The sequence below is a fragment of the Neomonachus schauinslandi genome, chromosome 2 (assembly GCF_002201575.2).
Source record: "Neomonachus schauinslandi chromosome 2, ASM220157v2, whole genome shotgun sequence".
In the NCBI taxonomy this organism is placed as follows: Eukaryota; Metazoa; Chordata; class Mammalia; order Carnivora; family Phocidae; genus Neomonachus; species Neomonachus schauinslandi.
This window is the reverse complement of record NC_058404.1, coordinates 45,726,411-45,749,568: the sequence shown is the minus strand read 5'-3', so window position 1 is coordinate 45,749,568 and position 23,158 is coordinate 45,726,411. Positions and strand designations below refer to the sequence as shown.

Genomic DNA, 23,158 nt, shown 5'->3' with positions numbered 1-23,158 from the left:
ACTATGATTAATAAGTTAAAAGCTCCAGTGGAAAAGATGAATAGCACACAAGTTTGGATGAGAAATTTCAGCAGAGCTGGACACCATAAGAAAGACTCAAATGGAAATGCTAGAAATGAAAAAGACAATAACAGAGATGAATGATGTCTTCAACAGGCTTAACAGTAGATTTGGAATAGCTGAGGAAATAATCACTGGTCTTAATAAACAAAAATTACTCAAATGGAAACACAAAATGCAAAAAGAATAAAAAAGAAAACAAACAAACAGCAGAACAGAGGATACAAGTTTTGAGGGGCAATATAGAATGGTCACAGATACATGTAGTTGGTATCCCTGGAAGAAAAAAGGGACAGAATGAAATAGAAGAAATATTTGAAGAAGTAATGGCCCAGAATTTTGCAAAATTCATCACGGATACGAGCCCCAGGCCCAAGAAGTTCAGAGAACACTAAGTGGGATAAATTAACCATTTCTCCCAAAAAACCCATTTAGTTATATCATAATTATAATCAAACTGAAGAAAATTAAAAAGAAAGGGGAAATCTTGAAGTAGGAAAAAAAGACACATTTTAGAGCAACAAAGATAAAGTTTACAGCCGACTTCTTCTCATCAGGAACTCTGCAATCCAGCAGACAGTGAAGTGAAATCATTAGAAGTGCTGAAAGTAAAACATTATTAACTCAGAATTACAAACCCAGTGAAAATACATGCAAAAATAAAAGAGAGGTAGAGTTATCTGAAGCAACTGAAAGAATTCATTGAGAGCAGACCTGTATTACAGGAAATATTTTTTACAAATCTTCTGGAAGAAAAAATATATATATACCAGATAGAAACTTGTAGCTATATAAAGAAATGGAGGGTGTTGAGAAGGAGTAAGATGCAAAGGAGTAGGAGACCTAAATTTCATCTGGTCCCAGGAATTCAGCTAGATAGGGATCAAACCATTCTGAACACCTATGAACTCAACAGGAGATCGAAGAAAAGAATAGCAACTCTGAACAGAAAAGCGACCACATTCTGGAAGGTAGGACGTGCAGAGAAGTGAATCTGAGGCAATATTCGGGAGGATAGACAGCGGGGGAGGGGGCCTCCGTCAGTCGCTTCTGACAAGTGATAGAGCCGCGGAGCACAAAATCAGAACTTTTAGAAGTCGGCTCCACTGAGGGACGTCACTCCAGTGGCTAAGTGGGGGGTGGAACTCTTGCTGGGACAGTGTGGTCTTAGGACCCTCGGGGTCACAGAAAGACGGGGGTGCCTGAGTGCAGCAGAGCTCCCAGGTATCAGAGCAGGGAAGCCCGCTGCAGAGGCGGAGCCCAGGCGTGGGCTCTCAGCCCGGGGTTGCCATAAACCATGATCCGTGGCACAGTTGGGCCACTGCTCTTCCTGCAGGGACCCAACAAGGGGCAGATCCGGGGAGACTCCCCTTCCTCCCCTGGGAGGAGAGGCGCGGGAGTGCACTGCAGGGATCTGCTGGGTTTGGAGACTCCACACGGGTTGTGTGCCAGAGAAAGAAACGCTGGGTCACTGGCCGGGTGAGCACGGACTGCGGCCAGAGACTGGGGAGACGGGAGTGATTGACTGCTTTTTTCTGGGGGCGCACTGAGGAGTGGGGCTCCGAGTTCTCGGCTCCTCCAGGGCAGAGATTGGGAGGCCACCATTTTCACTCTCAGCCTCCAGAGCTGTACGGAAAGCTTGCAGGGAACAAAAGCTCCCCAGAGCAAACCGAGCAGATTCCTTAGCCCTGACCGACAAGGGTGGGGAGATTCCGCCTCCGGCAAAGACATTTGGAAACCATGGCAACAGGCCCCTCGCCCAGAAGATCAGCAAGAACAGTGAGCCAAGACCAAATTTACTGATCAATGAGAACAGCAGAACTCCAGCGCTGGGAGAATACAGCACATAGAATTCATGGCTTTTTCCCCCCTAATTCTTTAGTCTTACAAAGCTAATTTTTTTAATTTCTTTTTTTTTATTGAATTTTCCTTTTCCCTTTTGCAACCAACATCTTATCAATCCCTTTTTTAAAAATCTTTTTTATTTTTCATTTTAGAGTCATATTCTATCCCTTCATAGTAGGTAACCTTATTTTTGCTTTATATAGAAGTTGTTCTCTCTTTAAAATTTTGGGATACAGTTGCTTCTAACAGATCAAAATAGACCCTAAATCTCTAGTGTATGGCTTTGTTCTAGTCTCTTCCCTGGTCACATTCTCTCCCTTTTATTTCTTTTTTTTATTTTTCTCTTCTTTCTTTTTTCAACCAACTTCCTATCAATTCCTTTTATAAAATCTTTTATAATTTTTTATCATGACAGTCATATTCCATCCCTTCATCGTATTTACCCTTATTTTGTACATATATGTTTTTCTTTCTTTAAAATTTTGGGAAGCACTTTCTTCTAACAGACCAAAATACGTCCAAAATCTAGTGTGTGGCACTGATCTATTCACCAGCCTGATCATATTTGAGAACATTCTTTTTTTTTTATCTTTTTCTTTTTTCTTTCTTTCCCTTTCTTTCCCCCCAGTTTCAGGGCTCTTCCGATTTGTTTAGTGTATATTTTTCTGGGGTTGTTGTTACCACTGTTAGCATTTTCTTCTCTCATTCATCTATTCTCCTCTGGACAAAATGACAAATGGAAAAAATCACCTCAAAAAAAAAGAACAAGAGGCAGTATGACTGCCAGGGACATAATCAATATGGACATTAGTAACATGTTGGAAATAGAGTTCAGAATGTCGATGATAAAGATACTAGCTGGGCTTGAAAAAAGCATGGAAGATACTAGAGAAACTCTTTCTGGAGAAATAAAAGAACTAAAATCTAACCAAGTCAAAATCAAAAAGGCTATTAATGAGGTGCAATCAAAAAATGGAGGCTCTAACTACTAGGATAAATGAGGCAGAGAAGAGAATTATTGATATAGAAGACCAAATGATGGAAAATAAAGAAGCTGAGAAAAAGAGAGATAAACAACTACTGGATCACGAGGGCAGAATTCGAGAGATAAGTGATACCATAAGATGAAACAATATTATAACAATTGGGATCCAAGAAGACGAAGAAAGAGAGAGAGGGGCAGAAGGTATATTGGAGCAAATTATAGCAGAGAACTTCCTTAATTTGGGGAAGGAAACAGGCATCAAAATCCAGGAGGCACAGAGAACCCCCTTCAAAATCAATAAAAATCAGTCGTCAACACCCTGACATCTAATAGTAAAATTTATGAGTCTCAGAGACAAAGAAAAAATCCTGAAAGCAGCTTGGGATAAGAGATCTGTAACCTACAATGGTAGAAACATTAGACTGACAACAAATCCACAGAGACCAGGCAGGCCAGAAAGGACTGGCATGATATATTCAGAGCACTAAACAAGAAAAATATGCAGCCAAGAATACTATATCCAGCTAAGCTGTCATTGAAAATAGAAGGAGAGATGAAAAGCGTCCAGGACAAACAAAAACTAAAGGAATTTGCAAACACGAAACCAGCCCTACAAGAACACTGAAAGGGGTCCTCTAAGCAAAGAGAGAGCCTAAAAGTAACATAGACCAGAAAGGAACACAGACAATATACAGTAACAGTCACCTTACAGGCAATACAATGGCACTAAATTCATATCTTTCAATAGTTACCCTGAATGTGAATGGGCTAAATTCCCCAATCAAAAGACACAGGCTATCAGAATGGATTAAAAAAAACAAGACCCATCAATATGCTGTCTGCAAGAGACTCATTTTAGACCCAAAGCACCTCCAGATTGAAAGTGAGGGGGTGGAAAACCATTTACCATGCTAATGGACACCAAAAGAAAGCTGGGGTGGCTATCTGTAATATCAGACAAATTAGATTTTAAACCAAAGACAATAATAAGAGATGAGGAAGAACACTATATCCTACTTAAAGGGTCTATCCAACATGAAGATCTAACAATTGTAAATATCTACGCCCCTAACATGGGAGCAGCTAATTATATAAGCCTATTAATAACAAAATCAAAGAAACACATTGACAGCAATACAATAATAGTAGGGGACTTTAACACCCCCCTCACTGAAATGGACAGATCCTTTAAGCAAAAGATCAAGAAGCAAATAAAGACTTTAAATGACACACTGGACCAAATGGACTTCACAGATCTATTCAGAACATTTCATCCCAAAGCAACAGAATACACATTCTTCTCTAGTGCCCATGGAACATTCTCCAGAATAGATCACATCCCAGGTCACAAATCACGTCTCAACCAGTACCAAAAGACTGGGATCATTCCCTGCCTATTTTCAGACCACAATGCTTTGAAACTAGAACTCAATCACAAGAGGAAAGTCGGAAAGAACTCAAGTACATGGAGGCTAAAGAGCATCCTACTAAAGAATGAATGGGTCAACCAGGAAATTAAAGAAGAATTTAAAAAATCCATGGAGGGGCACCAGGGTGGCTCAGTCATTAAACATCTGCCTTCAGCTCAGGTCATGATCCCAGCGTCCTGGGAACAAGCCCCGCATTGGGCTCCCTGCTCAGTTGGAAGCCTGCTTCTCCCTCTCCCACTCCCCCTGCTTGTGTTCCCTCTCTTGCTCTGTCTCTCTCTGTCCAATAAATAAATAAAATCTTTAAAAAAAATTCATGGAAACAAATGAAAATGAAAACACAACTGTTCAAAATCTTTGGGATGCAGCAAAGGCAGTCCTAAGAGGAAAGTATATAGCAATGCAAGCCTTTCTCAAGAAACAAGAAAGGTCTCAAATACACAACCTAACCCTACACCTAAAGGAGCTGGAGAAAGAACAGCAAATAAAGCCTAAACCCAGCAGGAGAAGAGAAATAATCAAGATCAGAGCAGAAATCAATGGCATAGAAATCAAAAGAACAGTAGAACAGATCAATGAAACAAGGAGCTGCTTCTTTGAAAGAATTAACAAGATTGATAAACCCCTGGCCAGACTTATCAAAAAGAAAAGAGAAAGGACCCAAATCAACAAAATCATGAATGAAAGAGGAGAGATCAAACCAACACCAAAGAAATACAAACAATTATAAGAACATATTATGAGCAACTCTATGCCAGCCAATTAGATAATCTGGAAGAAATGGATGCATTCCTAGAGATGTATCAACTACCAAAACTGAACCAGGAAGACATAGAAAACCTGAACAGACTAGAACCACTAAGGAAATTGAAGCAATCATCAAAAATCTCCCAACAAACAAAAGCCCAGGGCCCGATGGCTTCCCAGGTGATTTCTAGCAAACTTTTAAAGAAGAATTAATACCTATTCTTCTGAAAGTGTTCCAAAAAATAAAAATGGAAGGAAAACTTCCAAACTCGTTTTATGAGGCCAGCATTACATTGATCTCAAAATCAGACAAGACCTCATCAAAAAGGAGAATTACAGACCAATATCCTTGATGAACATGGATGCAAAAATTCTCACCAAAATACTAGCCAATAGGATCCAACAGTACATTAAAAGGATTATTCACCACAACCAAGTGGTATTTATCCCTGGGCTGCAAGGTTGGTTCAACATCCACAAATCAATCAATGTGATACAATACATTAATAAAAGAAAGAACAAGAATCATATAATCCTCTCAGTAGATGCAGAAAAAGCATTTGACAAAGTACAGCATCCTTTCTTGATCAAAACTCTTCAGAGTATAGGGATAGAGGGTACATACCTCAATATCATAAAAGCCATCTATGAAAAACCTACAGTGAAACTCATTCTCAATGGGGAAAAACTGAGAGCTTTCCCCCTAGGCCAGGAACATGGCAGGGATGTCCACTATCACCACTGCTATTCAACAGAGTATTAGAAGTCCTAACCACAGCAATCAGACAACAAAAAGAAATCAAAGGCATCCAAATCGGCAAAGAAGAAAACTCTCACTGTTTGCAGATGATATGATACTTTATGTGGAAAACCCCAAAGACTACCCCAAAACTGCTAGAACTCATACAAGAATTCAGTCAGGTGGCAGGATATAAAATCAATGCACAGAAATCAGTGGCATTCCTATACACCCACAACAAGACAGAAGAAAGAGAAATGAAGGAGTCAATCCCATTTACAATTGCACCCAAAACCATAAGATACCTAGGAATAAATCTAACCAAAGAGGCAAAGAATCTATATACTATATCTATATCTGTACTCAGAAAGCTATAAAATACTCATGAAAGAAATTGAGGAAGACACAAAGAAATGGAAAAATGTGCCATTCTCATGGATTGGAAGAACAACTATTGGGAAGATGTCAATGCTACGTAGAGCAATCTACACATTTAATGCAATCCCCATCAAAATACCATCCACTTTTTTCAAAGAAATGGAACAAATAATCCTAAAATTTGTATGGAACCAGAAAAGACCCCGAATAGCCAGAGGAATGTTGAAAAAGAAAAGCAAAGCTGGCGGCATCACAATTCTGGACTTCAAGCTCTATTACAAAGCTGTCATCATCAAGACAGTATGGTACTGGCACAAAAACAGACACATAGATCAATGGAACAGAATAGAGAGCCCAGAAATGGACCCTCAATTCTATGGTCAACTCATCTTCGACAAAGCAGGAAAGAATGTCCAATGGAAAAAAGACAGTCTCTTCAACAAATGGTGTTGGGAAAATTGGACAGCCACATGCAGAAGATAAACTGGGCCATTTGCTTACACCACACACAAAAATAGACTCACTAAATGTGAGACAGGAGTCCATCAAAATCCTAGAGGAGAACACAGGCAGCAACCTCTTCGACCTCAGCCGAAGCAACTTCTTCCTAGAAACATTGCCAAAGGCAAGGGAAGCAAGGGGAAAAATGAACTATTGGGACTTCATCAAGATAAAAAGCTTTTGCACAGCAAAGGAAACAGTCAACAAAACCAAAAGACAACCGACAGAATGGGAGAAGATATTTGCAAATGACATATCAGATAAAGGGCTAGTATCCAAAATCTATAAAGAACTTATCAAACTCAATACCCAAAAAACAAAGAATCCAATCAAGAAATGGGCAGAAGACATGAACAGACATTTTTCCAAAGAAGACATCCAAATGGCCAACCAACACATGAAAAAGTGCTCAACATCACTCGGCATCAGGGAATTCCAAATCAAAACCTCAATGAGATGCCACCTCACACCAGTCAGAATGGCTAAAATTAACAAGTCAGGAAATGACAGATGTTGGCAGGGATGTGGAGAAAGGGGAACCCTCCTACACTGTTGGTGGGAATGCAAGCTGGTGCAGCCACTCTGGAAAACAGTATGGAGGTTCCTCAAAAAGTTGAAAATAGAGCTACCATACGACCCAGCAATTGTACTACTGTGTATTTACCCCAAAGATACAAATGTAGGGATCTGAAGGGGTATGTGCACCCCAATGTTTATAGCAGCAAGGTCCATAACAGCCAAACTATGGAAAGAGCCACGATGTCCATCAACAGATGAATGGATAAAGAAGAGGTGGTATATATATACAATGGAATATTATGCAGCCATCCCCAAAACCCCAGAAATCTTCCATTTGCAACGATGTGGATGGAACTGGAGGGTATTATGCTAAGCAAAATAAGTCAATCAGAGAAAGACATGTATCATATGACCTCACTGATATGAGGAATTCTTAATCTCAGGAAACAAACTGAGGGTTGCTGGAGTGGTGGTGTTGGGAGGGATGGGGTGGCTGAGTGATAGACATTGGGGAGGGTATGTGCTATGGTGAGTGCTGTGAATTGTGTAAGACTGTTGAATCAGAGACCTGGACCTCTGAAACAAATAATACATTATATGTTAAAAAAAAAAAAAAAGAAGATAGTAGGAAGGGAAAAATGATGGGGGGGAAACCGGAGGGGGAGACGAACCATGAGAGACTATGGACTCTGAGAAACAAACTGAGGGTTCTAGAGGGGAGGGCAATGGGGGGATGGGTTAACCTGGTGATGGGTTAAAGAGAGCACATATTGAATGGAGCACTGGGGTTATATGCAAACAATGAATCATGGAACAGTCATCAAAAACTAATGATGTAATGTATGGTGATTAACATAACATAGTAAAATAAAGTTAAAAAAATAAAAATAAAAAAGATCAAAAAAAATGGAGAGTGTTAAAAAAAAGCAGTGGAGAGTGTTGGGAATGTGATAAAGGTGAGTGTAGGTAAAGATAAGATAAGCATAATACTATTTTTTTCTTATTTTAAATTGCATTGAGAAAAACTAAGAAAAATTGGTAACAATATGTTGTGTATTTTTAATGTATGTAAAGTTAAGCATATGATAACAATAGCACAAAAAATCAAAGGGAGTAATTAGAGGTATACTCTTATAATATCCTTATACTACATGTGAAGCAGCTCAAGAATATTTCTTTTTTCTTAAGATTTTATTTATTTTTTTAGAGAGAGAGAGGGAGAGAGTGCAGGGAGGAGGGGCAGAGGGAGAGAGTCTTAAGCAGACTCCATGCTGAGCATGGAGCCCAACGTGGGGCTCGATCTCACAACCCTTAGATCACGACCTGAGGTGAAACCAGGTGTCTGATGCTTAACTGACAGCACCACCCAGTCACGCTGAGGACAAGAGTATTTCAAGGTAAAAACAGACAAGCGGAGGTATATAATAAACAAAGACAACCATTAAAAATAAAGAGAGATAAAAATGAAAAGCTAATAATGGAAATAAATGAAATTATTTTCAAAAATCCTCAATCCTAAAGAGGGTAGAAAAATATAGAATAGATGGAATAGCAAAGATCTAGCAAAATGGAAGATTTTGGTTCAGCAATATCAATAATTATATTACATATAAATGATTTAAATACACCAAATAAAAGACAGAAATTGTCAGATTAGATAAAAAGTAAAACCCAAGTATATACTGTCTACAAGAAACCTTTAAATGTAGAGAAAAATATATGCTAAAAATACAAGTAAGGAAAAGGTTGTATCAGGCAAACTTTAGCCACAAATGTTGGAGTAACTATAATGATAACAGACAAGGTAGACTTCATAACAGGAATATTTCAGGAAAAAAGAGGAACATGAAATAATAAATGGATTAATTCTCCAAAAAGACATGACAACTCTATTTGTGTATTTGCTTAACAACAGAGCTTCAAAATACATGAAGTGAAAACTTATAGATTTGAAAGAATAGACAAATCTACAATTATACTTGGATACTTAACTACTCTTTCTACATCAATGATTCAAAAGAACTGAACAACACTATAAGTTAACTTGACAATTACAGAATGCTCCATCCAATAACAGCAGAAGATATTCTTTTTCAAGTTCATATGCAGTACTGACCAAGAACAAACCTCAAAAAGTTTAAAAATATTGAAATTCTACTAAGTATGTTCCTAGACTATTATGGACTGAATTGTGCCCCCCCCCCCCACATTCCAATTCATATGTTGAAGCCTTAACCACCAATGTGACTGTATTTGGAGATAGGGCTTCTGAGGAGATAATTAAGGTTAAATGAGACTATACTCCTGGGGCCCTAATCCAACAGGACTAAAGAGGAAGGGATGTGTGCACAAAGGAAAAGCCACGTGAGGACACAGCAAAAAGGTGGCCATCTGAAAGCCAACGGGGGAGACCTTAGGAGAAACCAAACCTACCAAAATCTGGATCTTGGATTTTTAACCTCCAAAACTCAGAAAATACATTTCTGTTGTTTAAGCCATGCACTCTGGGGTATTTTGTTATGGCAGCCCTAGCAAATGAATATGCAGATCATAACAACATGAAACTAAAAAAAAAAACATAATGGAAATTATTACAGTACACTTCTAAATAATACATGAATCAAAAAGGAGATCAAAAAAGAAATTAGAAAATATTTTTAACTGAATGAAAACACACATATCTAAATATGATGGGTTCAGCTAAAGCAGTGCATGACAGGAAATTTATGCATTAAATGTTTACATTTGAAAAGAAGAAGTCTCAAATGAATGATCTAATATTCTCCCTTAAGTAATAGAAAAAAAAAAAGAACAAATTAAATGCAGAGAAAGCAAAAGAAATTCAATAATCAAGAGAAGAGCAGAAATCAATGAAACTGAAAGAAGGAAAACCACAGAGCATCAATAAAACAAAAGCGGTTTCTTAGAAATGAATAAAATTAATAAACTCTTAGTGAGACTGACCATGAGAAAAAGACGTAAATTACTAATATCATGAATGAGAGAGGACATCACTACAGATATAAAAAATTCTACAGATATAAAAAAAGGATATTATAGGAATATCATCAACAAATTTATGCCAACTTAAATGAAATGGACACTTTCCTTAAAGATACAAATTGCCAAGTCTCATTCAAGAAAAGATAAATAACCTGAATAGTCCTGTAGCTATGGAAGAAATTGTATTTGTAGTTAAAAACCTTTCCATAAGGACAATGCCAGACCCATATGGTTTTACTGATGAATTGTACCAAATATTTTAGGAAGGAATAATGTCAATTTTGCTAAGACATTCCAGAAAATTGAAGAGTTGGGAATATATCATTTTATGTGACCAGATTTACCCTAATAATAAAACCTGAAAAACACGTAACAGGAAAAGACAACTACAGACTAATATCCCTCATGATTATATGGAATATAGAAACCCTCAAGATATGTTAGCTTATTGAATCCAGCAAGATATAAAAAAGATAATGTATTATGACCATGCTGGGTTTATACTGGATATGCAAGACTGTTTCAAGATTTGAAATCCAATCCATGTTATTTACCATATCAACAATAACAACAACAAAAAACTACATGATTCAGAAAAAAGAGCATTTGACACACTTGAATTGTAGAACTAACTATTTATCTTCAAACAAACCTGAACTATGCCAACAGAATGATAAGGAGAGCACATTGTAGACATGAAAGCAAGGCCCACGGTTGTTCCAGAAAGTTTTGTTGCTCTGCAAGAAAGAAAAAAAAAATGATACAATTTATGACTCTCAACTATATGTTCTATAAACAATCCAGAACTCTAAACAGTTAATAGAGAAACTCTCATTGTGAATAATAACTTAAATATTTCCTTCAGTTTTTGAAATTGAATTAGGCTTTTTTTATATGCAATGGTTGTCATATCACCTAAATATAAGCACCTGGATATAAACACCTTTTTAATATTTTATATATACATAAAATATTAAATATATTTTATTATTTATTTATTATTTATTATAATATATGTATATATACATATTTGTATATTAGTATTATCACATGTGCTTTGTTTTAATTTATATTTTTCTCTCATATATTTTTATATCCATTTACTTTTGTTCTCTTTTAGCACTGTTTTAGCTATAGTGGGATTTGGAATTTGGGTCCATTCTGAACGTATTTGTGTTACTGAAGCACTTATGTTACTGAAATATTTGTTACTGAAAAGGAATTTGAACCACTTGCATTTATTTGCATAAGCAATTGGTTTGGTCTTTTGTAATTTTAATTTTATTTTTTAATTTTGTTCATTTTGTTTTTCTTTCAATTTGTAGTGATTTCATGTGCTGCCTTTGTTATTATTCTGCTATCTGTTCAAGATCCTAGCCCTGGTTTGTCTTTAGTAATTTGCAAAGAATGCATTATTTTAAAAATTCCCTTAGTAGATGCATTTACATAAAAAGTTGAACTTATATTTTCCCGGTTATCATCCTCAAGAATGGAGAGTATTAATTTTGCCATGCAAAATAAGGAAAATTAGAGAACTTGTTCCCACTTTACATTTCCTTTGGAAAGTTCTCAGATATCTGTTATTTTGAAATGGTATTTTGCATTATACATATTTTAAAGATTCATGGCATTTATATCCTCTTTAAAAATTATATTATAAAATTACTTAAGTCTGCATTTGTGTGGGTTTAATACTCACTACCAGCTCATTTATAATAAATAAAATCTTCTCCCATTATGGAGTTAACTATTTTGGTTCCTGTTTTCAGTGGGTAGAGTATAGCTGTACCACAAGGTTCTTACCTGGTTATGCCAGGTATAGATATATACCTTTTGTTAATTTGTCAGGTAAAGGCTATGACTTTCAGTTTACAAGTGAAAGGACAGTTATTTCCTTCCATCATATCTTTTTATATTGGACTGCCATTTTGTGCCCTCTTTAATGCCCATCACCCAATTGCCCCATCCCCCAATCACCTCCCCTCCAGCAACCCTAAGTTTGTTCCCTATAGTTAAGAGTCTCTTACGGTTTGCCTCCCTCTCTGTTTTCATCTTATTTTACTTTTCTTTCCCTTCCCCTATGTTCATCTATTTTGTTTCTTAAACTCCACATATGAGTGAAATCATATGGTATTTGTCTTTCTCCGAATGACTTATTTCACTTAGCGTAATACACTCTAGTTCTATCCACATAGTTGCAAATGGCGAGATTTCTTTCTTTTCGATGGCTGAGTAATATTCCATTGTGTATATATATATATATATATATATATATATATATATCACATCCTCTTTATCCATTCATCTGTCGATGGATATCTGGGCTCTTTCGATATTTTGGCTGTTGTGGACACTGTTACTATAAACACTGGGGTGCAGGTGCCCCACTGAATCATTATTTTTGTATCCTTTGGATAAATACCTAGTAGACACTGTGCAATTTCTAAGCTTCAGTCATGGAAGTCTTGAAGCTTTCTCTTGGTGCTCTTAGAATGCTTCTTCTGGGGGAAAACTAGTCACCTTGCAAGATCTCCAGAACCCTGAGACTGCCATGCTGGAGGCAGTCCTAGTTAGCCACATGAAAGCTGTTTATGCAGAGATGACCAACCCAGCGCCCATGCTCCAGCCACACCAGGCAAGGAACCAGACACTTAAGAAGATTTATTTTAAGTAGGAAGTTGTGGGCTGATATGTTATGTGTAGTAGATAACTACACAGAATATTAATTAATTCTTATTTCCTATAACAACTCCTGTTTTCTTAGGAAGTAAAACTTGAATAATTTTAAGTCACTTCTTGCTGCTTCCTTCTATCTGATTCCAGCTGCAATTTTCTTGATTTCTTTTGAGGCATATGCTCAGCAGTCTTGTCTAATTTATAGTCACCAGATTTACTTCCTGGTTGTTTTTTTTTTTTAAATTAGTCATTTCAGCAGGATGGTAGAGGTGTGGGATTAGAATATAATATGCAATTTTCTTTCAATCCTAGAAGTTTGTCCTGACTAGTGCTTAAAGCTAATCAAGTCTTTTAAAAACATTGAATTGAAATTTCTCTTGCCATTATCTAAACCCATCTTTCGTTTCTGTATACCTAATCAAAACAGACAAAATTCTGATGAATCATTGCTAAATTGTTAGCTTTTCTTTAAAAATGAAAGAAAAAGAAATACTTGTAACAAAGGTAAGAGCATATTCACCATAATATTCAAATGAGTACTTTTTAAACCTTCAACCCCATTGTGTAAGCCACTTCCTCTTACCCTAACCCCTGAGATACCACTTGCCTTGCCAAGGCTTTGGAAAGTTTCTATGCTAAATACCATTTAACATACAAAGGGGAAAATCTATACATACGTGATTAACTGAGCGATATCATGATGTTTTCTTCGGAGGAGGACACTTCCCCTCCATTTAGAAAAATTTTCCAAGGTGAAGCTTGCATTTGGGGTTATCTTTATTTTATCCTCATCATTCCAGATTTCCATACCAACTAAGGCCACATGAGTATTGAGCTTTTTGTAAAGCTGTCCAAAGAGAATACATGTCAAAGGAACTACATAATGGTGATATTATCTTTCAATATTTTCAATGAACTGTAGATTTTTGAACTTATTAATAGCAGCACTATAAAAACTTTCCAAACATGTGAAATGGAAGTTACTACCTCTTTTCACAGATGCTAGCAATCCTGTTTAGGCAAGACAGACACCCTTAGATAATTCAGTGTGAAAACTCTTTTTTTTTTTTTTTTTTGGAGAAAAGTGCCTATTGAAACAAACTTCTCTTACTTGCAACCTCAAGAAACATTATAATTTTCTGTTAGTAGTTCATTACTATCACTTCAACTTAAGTGTATTTATTCAAATGCTTTGCAATGTTCTCAGAGTAATAACATTTCAGAATTAGCAAGGTTGATCCAGTACTGGTTTGGACACTGGGAAAGGAACATGCTATATGAAAAAGTCCTGCATCTGTGAGTCACAATAAAGTAAGTGGTCCTCTAATTCTTAAACCTGGACTGAACCAAATAATCTATAATGCACATAGGATAATCTTTAGAAATAATGAATTAATCTTATAAGACAATATGTTTACTCTAAAAACAAAAGTTTAAATTGCTACTATAGTTTACAAAACTGCACAGTGTTGGTCAGATAAACTTCCAGTTATTAGATGAATGAGCTCTGGGGATCTAATGTACAGCTTGGTAGTGATAGTAATAATACCATCTTAATTACTTTAAGATTGGTGAGAATAATTTTTAAATGCTCTCACCACAAAAAAGCAACGGCAACTATGTGATGCAATGGAGGTGTTAGCTAACCTATGGCAGAAATCATTTTGCAAGTAAGTATATCAAATCAACACACTGGACCCCTTAAATTCACGCAGTGTTATATGCCAATTATATCGCAATAAAGCTGGAAAAAAACCTGCACAGTGACAGGTTTTCTCATGGGGCAACTTCCTGCTGAGAAACCTGAAGAAATGGTTTAAGTAGTTTGGAAAACAATAAAAGCATTGAGGAATGCAACTATCATCAAAAGAAAAGTCAGAATCTAACTAGATAAAACCCTCCCCTTGATGATTCCCTCAAATTCCCTCTTCCGTTCTTTCTTTATTTGACCCACCTGACAAAACTTCGATCCTGGTTAAAACAATTCCTCCCTATGTCTCTCCTGCACCATGCCCCAGAACAAAGGAGAGAGCACACTATGCTGACTGCTTTCACTTGGAAGCCATGACTACTAACCTCAAGTGGTCTTTACCAGTCTCAGCAAACCTGCTGCATTTCCAAAATCCATTTACTCCCAGAGGCTTCCGCACATTTTTTCCATGCTCACTCTTCTCTTTTAGAAATTGTGACACTTTCTATTAAAACCTCACTTTGAGCAGATGCCCCTGCTTCCAAATTCACTCAGAGTATAGAAACAACCAGAAGAGAATATCCACAAGCTCCCACCACTGTCTGCCTACTGGCCTACTTCAAACAACATATACCTCCCCTTCTTTACTATATGAATGAATGCTGCATGCCTAAGGCCAACTTCTCCACTCATGCACTAGATCTCCGACCTCTTTCCAGGTCAAGGAGATTATTCCAGCAATTCTTCCATCTTCCTTGCAATTCTATGCTTAGCCTTCCACAGAATCATTCCCATCAGCATAAAAAGGATGACCCATCATGCTTGGGGGACGACTTTTATGACCCCTCTCCCTTTCACTTATTTCCCATTTCTCTGCTTCCATTTATAGCAAAACTTCTGAAGAGAATTTTCTGTATCTGGTGTCTCTAGTTCTACTTCCTATTCTCATTGGACTCACTCTAATCATGCTTGTCCTCTTACACTCTACAGAAACTTGCATCATCCAGGTGACTAATAACTTCTACTCTGTTAAATCCAATGGCCAATCCTCAATCCTCAGAAGCATCTAACATCATTGATCATTTCTTCCTTTGATAGATTTTTGTTTCAGGGAGCTTCCAGAACAACACTATCCCCTGATTTTTCTCAAAGCTCATTGTCTACTCTTTATTGGTCTCTGTCATTTTCTCCTGCACTTTGATCTCTCCTCAAAGAAGAACTTCAAGGACCTGTTCTCAGTCTTTTTTCTACTAATCTATGCCTACTCCTTTGGTTCTCTTATACCAGGATTGGTAAGCTTATTCTGTAAAGATCCACAGAAAATGCTTCAGACTTTGAGGCTGCGTGGTCTCTGTGGTAACTACTCACCACCACTGGCACTATAACAGGAAAACAGCCTTAGACAATGTGTAAACAAATGGGTGTGGCTATGTTTCATTAAAGCTACTTTTAAAAAGGCAGCAGGTCAGATCTGGCCCACAAGCTACAGTTTGCTGATCCATGTCATATGCCATTCTGTATGTGTTAAAGACATGGATTTATATCTCCACCCAGACCTAGCCCCTGAACTCCAATCAATCTTGTATATCTAACATTTTCACCTGGAAATCTTTTTTTTTTTTTTTGCATCCATGAATCTTCTCTTTAATCTTTAATGATCCAAAAGTTTACAATGATATAACCTGACACATGTTACTAGGTGCTAGACATGTGGAGGGCATTGTCAATATGGACATGTCTACCCCTCATCTCAGGGAAATTTCCTAGTATTATTTCTCTGATTTTTGAAATGTAAAGTCTCTAATTTTTCATTTCTTAAATATAAAAATGTATAAATGTATAAATGAAACATGTACACATTTAAAAAAATTACTTAGTCATAGAACATTTTTAATAGAAATTAGCAATCCACTGCCATTGCCACCCCCACTAAGAAACAATAATATTTTTGTTGAGATATAATTTACATATAGCATTATATTACTTTTAGGTATACAACATAATGATGTGCCCCTGGAAATCTCTATACAAAAAGATATCTCAAAGCGAATGTGTTCAAAATGGAAATCCTCATCTTTCCTCTGAGTCATTATCCCCCACCATGTTACCCATCCTTAAAGTTGCTCAGGTCCAAATCCTTGATGTCACTTGACTCTTTCCCTTTTCTTATACTTCTTATCTCTCATCTACCTCATCTACCCTGTGTACTCTATCCAGAAATCAGCTATTCTCAATAGATCCAATACCTCTGCTTTTTCTCAAGCCACCATCATCTCTTGCCCTGAATTAGGGAATAATTCCCCTACCTTCTGCCAATTGCTTTCCTTCAGTTTATTTCCAACATAATGGCCAAGATAATCTTTTAAGAATACACATCTGAACATGTTACACCTCAGCTCAGGCTCTCCAATGTCTTCCTTGCTTGTGAAGAATAACAAAGTCCTTACACAGGCCTACCAAGAGCTGCAGGTTCTGACCACTGCTACCTGTCAGATGTCATTTGCTCCCACCCTTGCCCTGGCTTACTGCATGCCAGCCACAATGGCCATCCCACTGTTCCTCAAATATGACAATCTAGGTTCTGTTCTCAGAACCTCACTCTGCCTTGCACAACCTCCCCTAGAGTCAGACTCTTATCTCCCTTCCTTTCCCTACTCAAATGTCAACTTGGACACTCTGGACTTGAGCTTTCCTATTTAACATAGCACCCAAGATGAACCTCTCTATCTCTTTATTTTTAAGCTGCTTTATTTTTTTATAGCACTTATAGTCACCATCCTATATTCTCTTTATTTAGTGTGTTTATGTTCATCTTGAACAAGAATGTAAACTCCTTGAAGGGATATTTGTCAGTTTTGTTCCTCACTTAATTTCTGTCACCTAGAAAATTTCCTGTCACAAAGATGTTCAATAAATATGGCCAGTTCTTGGGGTTCTTTAAGAGGAGTCAGAATGATCTTTGTGGTGAGAAGATGAGATAGGGATGATGTTGGTCATTAAATCCACCTTCATTTTCTCTCTGTCCTTAGAGAACTTGCAGGCTACCACAAAGTGACTCGCTCATGTAAGTAGGCAGACTAACTGTGTGTTCAACTAACAAGACACTAACAATTAGATTTAAATAGAAGGGATACAGAAATCATTTTTAAAAGATTTTGTTAATTAGATGACAAAATCATCTAATTTTTCCAGTTGAAATGGACTTTGAAATCAACATCTTTCCAATTGAAATGGACTTTGAAATCCAACCAATCCAAGTTCAAATCTTATCTCTACCATTTCCCAACTTTGTGATTTTAGGCAAGTTACTTTGCTTCCCAGAATTTAATTCTTTAGCTATAAATTAGGTTTAGGAATATCTCAGAGTTGTTTTGAAGATTCAATGAGATGATGTATTGAAAGATATTACTGCACCAGAGTTTGGCTGATTTTGTTTGTTTCCCCATAATGTCCCATAGATTGGCTTTCTGTTGGGATTTGCTGGTCAGTGCTGTCTCCCCAGGCTTTAGAAAAACAAAACAAAAAAACCAATTCAAACAAAACCATTTTTTATACCTTCATCAGCCTGAGAGTTGTGTGGCAAGTAGGTAAGAAACATCTCTATCATGTAATATTAATATTCAATTCAGTAGCAAAATTTCAAGAACCAATCAACAGTATTAACCTTAGGAGTATTGACTTTCTTTCCCTGCTTCATGAGCATTTATAGATACACCCAATGACACCGCCTTACAAATTGTTAAAATTGCACTTGAAGTATACCATACCATGTTGACATAGTTGGCCATTTCAAACACCCTCTTTCTTATTTCCTCTGGATCTTGACTGTACTTTTTAAACTGGAAAAAAAAAAAAAACCACAAACAAAAAAAACCCAACCATGACAAAATATGGGTATTGACAGAAATGAATATAATTGGAAGGTGAAAAAAATAAAAAAGTAACTTCAGTTTATTTTGCTTATCAGTGGTTATAATTAATAAACAGTTATAAAAGTTAACAGTTAAAAGATAGAAGCAAAATGCTCCCTTATTTCTTTAGCTAAATTGAAGTACTTTCAGAGTAGAGATGATGTTTTACCCCTGAAGTAGTAGCTCAGTGATTACTACAAATATATTCTCATTTAAATGACATGGTTTCACAAGCTGTGCAGAATTGGTGCAAGGAATAGCTTATTTATATATATGAATGATAAATGTTAAATGAATGTATTATAATGAGAGGTCAAGCTTTAGGGCCTGAACAAATTAACTTATCATATTATCATAGTGCAAAGCTTTCCCTTTTGAGATCACACATGTGAACCTTAGTTTTCCAGTATTTGAAAATACATTCTTGTAAATAATATAAACAATGACTATTACCAAAAAATGTCTTTTTCAGAAAATTCCATTCATCAGTCTCTGATGAAGATAAATTCTAACTTACCAGTGATTTAACTGCTTAATGAAAGACAAAATGACAAAGGAATTTAATTGGAAACTAAGTTTGGATACAATAATATAAGAGAGGATAAAATGCAAAAAAATTCACTTTATGCATATCATATCAGGTGCACATTCTTGAGAAGGAAAAATCATATCAGTCCAATTATATGTCAAATTTCCTAGGATCAGAACAATTCACAAAAAGGAATAGCTCATATTCATGATATTTCAAAGTTGACCCATATGTTTAATATTTCCCATAATAAATTCCTGTAGAAGGGGATTTTAAAAGACACATTTATCCATTATACTTACCTCACCATTATCCAGCACCAAATAATATTCTATGTATTTCTTATGCTCTGGACCCTTCTGGTCTTTGGATTTCTGTAATAAATATAAAAAGGAAAATTACTGAACAACATCATTCTCCTCAAGAGTCATTCTTTTATTTGAAATGTGTAATTTTAGAAAAGATTGTTTGATATCTGGCAATAAAGGAAAACAACATTACCATTTTAACTCTAACCAAGCAAAATTATCTATAATGAAGTTCAGAATATCAGAGCTAGAAGGGACATGAGTGAAATTCTAGTCTTCTGACTCCATTTTGACAGAATTTAAATGATTGCACATGTGCTGGAACTAGAACCAAAGTTTTCAGATTTTTTGAACAATGGACTTTCTCCACTATCCTGTCATGAAATAGAGAAACTCTGACTTCAGCATCCTCCTAGTGTTTTCTTGTTGTTGTTGTTGCTGATGGTGGTGGTGGTGGTGGCTTTAAGTAGCCTTTTATCCCTCTCTCAGTGAGCACCCCCTTCCTTAGAAACAGTGCAATGCCCAGAGCCCCCATGGCACCAATGTTTCTTCCCCATGGCTCTCTTCTCCTCAGGCAGAGGTGGATCTCTTTCCCACATTCCAAGCTTCCCTATTTTCTGTTCCTTTTTCTCCACCAAACAAAACAAAACAACAACAAAAGACATATTTCACAGTGGATTGTTCCATTGAAAAGTAGCAGATACATTATTCATACTAAATAATAAACTATCAAAGTTTATTATGTTACATTTCTGGAAGTGCTTATCTTTTTTTAAAGATTTTATTTATTTATTTGAGCGAGAGAAAAAGGGAGCATGAGTGTTGGGGGGGGAGGCAGAAGAAGAGGGAGAGAGAGAATCTCAGGCAGACTCCATGCTGAGCATGGAGCCTGACTCAGGGCTTGATCCCATGACCCTGAGATCATAACCTCAGCCAAAACCAAGAGTCCGATGCTCAACAGAGTGAGCCACCCAGGGGCCCCAGAGGTGGTTGTCTTTTTTGTTTTTTTTAATGTAATATATGGTTAATCACCATACATTACATCATTAGTTTTTGATGTAGTGTTCCATGATTCATTGTTTGTGTATAACACCCACTGCTCATTTCAGTACATGCCCTCTTTAATACCCATCACCAGCTAACCCGTTCCCCCAAACCCCTCCCCTTTAGAACCCTCAGTTTGTTTCTCAGAGTCCATAGTCTCTCATGGTTCGTCTCCCCCTCCGATTCCCCCCCTTCATTTTTCCCTTCCTGCTATTTTCTTCTTTTTTTTTTTTTTACACATAATGTATTATTTGTTTCAGTGATTCAAAAGTCTTACACAATTCACAGTGCTCACCATAGCACATACCCTCCCCAATGTCTATCACCCAGCCACCCCATCCCTCCCATCCCCCACCACTATAGCAACCCTCAGTTTGTCTCCTGAGATTAAGACATCCTCATATCAGTGAGTTCATATCATACATGTCTTTCTCTGATTGACTAATTTCGCTCAGCATAATACCCTCCAGTTCCAACCACGTCATTGCAAATGGCAAGATTTCATTCATTTTGATGGCTGCATAATATTCCATCGTATATAAATACCACTTCTTCTTTATCCATTAATCTGTCATTGGACATCTGGGCTCTTTCCATAGTTTGGTATGTGGACATTGCTGCTGTAAACATCGGGGGGCACGTACCCCTTCAGATCCCTACATTTGTATCTTTGGGGTAAATACCCTGTAGTGCAATAGCTGGATCGTATGGTAGCTCTATTTTCAACTTTTTGAGGAACCTCCATACCATTTTCCAGAGTGGCTGCACCAGCTTGCATTCCCACCAACAGTGTAGGAGGGTTCCCCTTTCTCCACATCCCTGCCAACATCTGTCATTTCCTGACTTGTTAATTTTAGCCATTCTGACTGGTGTGAGGTGATATCTTATTGAGGTTTTGATTTGGATTTCCCTGATGCTGAGCAATGTTGAGCATTTTTTCATGTGTCTGTTGGCCATTTGGATGTCTTCTTTTGAAAAATGTCTGTTCATGTCTTCTGCCCATTTCTTGATTGGATCATTTGTTCTTCGGGTGTTGAGTTTGATAAGTTCTTTATGGATTTTGGATACTAGCCCTTTATCTGATATGTCATTTGCAAATATCTTCTCCCATTCTGTCGGTTGTCTTTTGGTTTTGTTGACTGTTTCCTTTGCTGTGCAAAAGCTTTTTATCTTGATGAGGTCCCAATAGTTCATTTTTGCCCTTGCTTCCCTTGCCTTTGGCGATGTTTCTAGGAAGAAGTGGCTACAGCTAAGGTTGAAGAGGTTGCTGCCTGTGTTCTCCTTTAGGATGTTGATTGTCTCACATTGAGGTCTTTCAAGCATTTGGAGTCTATTTTTGTGTGTGGTGTCAGGAAAGGGTCCAGTTTCATTCTTCTGCATGTGGCTGTCCAATTTTCCCAACACCATTTGTTGAAGAGACTGTCTTTTTTCCATTGGACATTCTTTCCTGCTTTGTCGAAGATTAGTTGACCATAGAATTGAGGGTCCATTTCTGGGCTCTCTATTCTGTTCCATTGATCTATGTGTCTGTTTTTGTGCCAGTACCATACTGTCTTGATGATGACAGCTTTGTAATAGAGCTGGAAGTCCAGAATTGTGATGCCGCCAGCTTTGCTTTTCTTTTTCAACATTCCTCTGGCTATTCGAGGTCTTTTGTGGTTCCATACATATTTTAAGATTATTTGTTCCATTTCCTTGAAAAAAGTGGATGGTATTTTGATGGGGATTGCATTGAATGTGTAGATTGCTCTAGGTGGCATTGACACCTTCACAATATTTGTTCTTCCAATCCATGAGCATGGAACGTTTTTCCATTTCTTTGTGTCTTCCTCAATTTCTTTCATGAGTATTTTATAGCTTTCTGAGTACAGATTCTTTGCCTCTTTGGTTAGATTTATTCCTAGGTATCTTATGGTTTTGGGTGCAATTGTAAATGGGATCAACTCCTTCATTTCTCTTTCTTCTGTCTTGTTGTGGGTGTATAGGAATGCCACTGATTTCTGTGCATTGATTTTATATCCTGCCACTTGACTGAATTCCTGTATGAGTTCTAGCAGTTTTGGGGTGGAGCCTTTTAGGTTTTCCACATAAAGTATCATATCATCTGCAAAAAGTGAGAGTTTTCTTCTTTACCAGTTTGGATGCCTTTGATTTCTTTTTGTTGACTGATTGCTGTGGCTAGGACTTCCAATACTATGTTGAATAGCAGTGGTGATAGTGGACATCCGTGCCGTGTTCCTGACCTTAGGGGGAAAGCTCTCAGTTTTTCCCCTTTGAGAATGATATTCGCTGTAGGTTTTTCATAGATGGCTTTTATGATATTGAAGTATGTACCCTCTATGCCTATAGTCTGAAGAGTTTTGATCAAGAAAGGATGCTGTACTTTGTCAAATGCTTTTTCTGCATCTATTGAGAGGATCACATGGTTCTTGTTCTTTCTTTTGTTAATGTATTGACTCACATTGATTGATTTGTGGATGTTGACTAACCTTGCAGCCCAGGGATAAACCCCACTTGGTCGTGGTGAATAATCCTCTTAATGTACTGTTGGATCCTACTGGCTAGTATTTTGGTAAAAATTTTTGCATCCATGTTCATCAAGGATGTTGGTCTGTAATTCTTTTTGATGGGGTCTTTGTCTGGTTTTGGAATCAAGGTAATGGTGGCCTCATAAAACGAGTTTGGAAGTTTTCCTTCCATTTCTATTTTTTGGAACACTTTCAGAAGAATAGGTATTAATTCTTCTTGAAATGTTTGGTAGAATTCCCCTGGGAAGCCATCTGGCCCTGGGCTTTT

General features: G+C 37.1%; 1 protein-coding gene across 1 annotated transcript in view; it reads right to left on the bottom strand.

Moving 5' to 3' along the window:
- Positions 1-23,158, bottom strand: part of ADAM28 (ADAM metallopeptidase domain 28) — an 85,073-nt gene that overhangs the window by 40,182 nt on the left and 21,733 nt on the right. Inside the window, exons 7-10 of the mRNA XM_021698762.1 lie at positions 19,313-19,384; positions 18,338-18,409; positions 13,558-13,727; positions 10,857-10,941 (exon numbers count right to left, since the gene is read on the bottom strand). Of these exons, the coding sequence (XP_021554437.1) occupies positions 10,857-10,941; positions 13,558-13,727; positions 18,338-18,409; positions 19,313-19,384 (399 nt within the window). The remainder of the gene's footprint in view (positions 1-10,856; positions 10,942-13,557; positions 13,728-18,337; positions 18,410-19,312; positions 19,385-23,158) is intronic.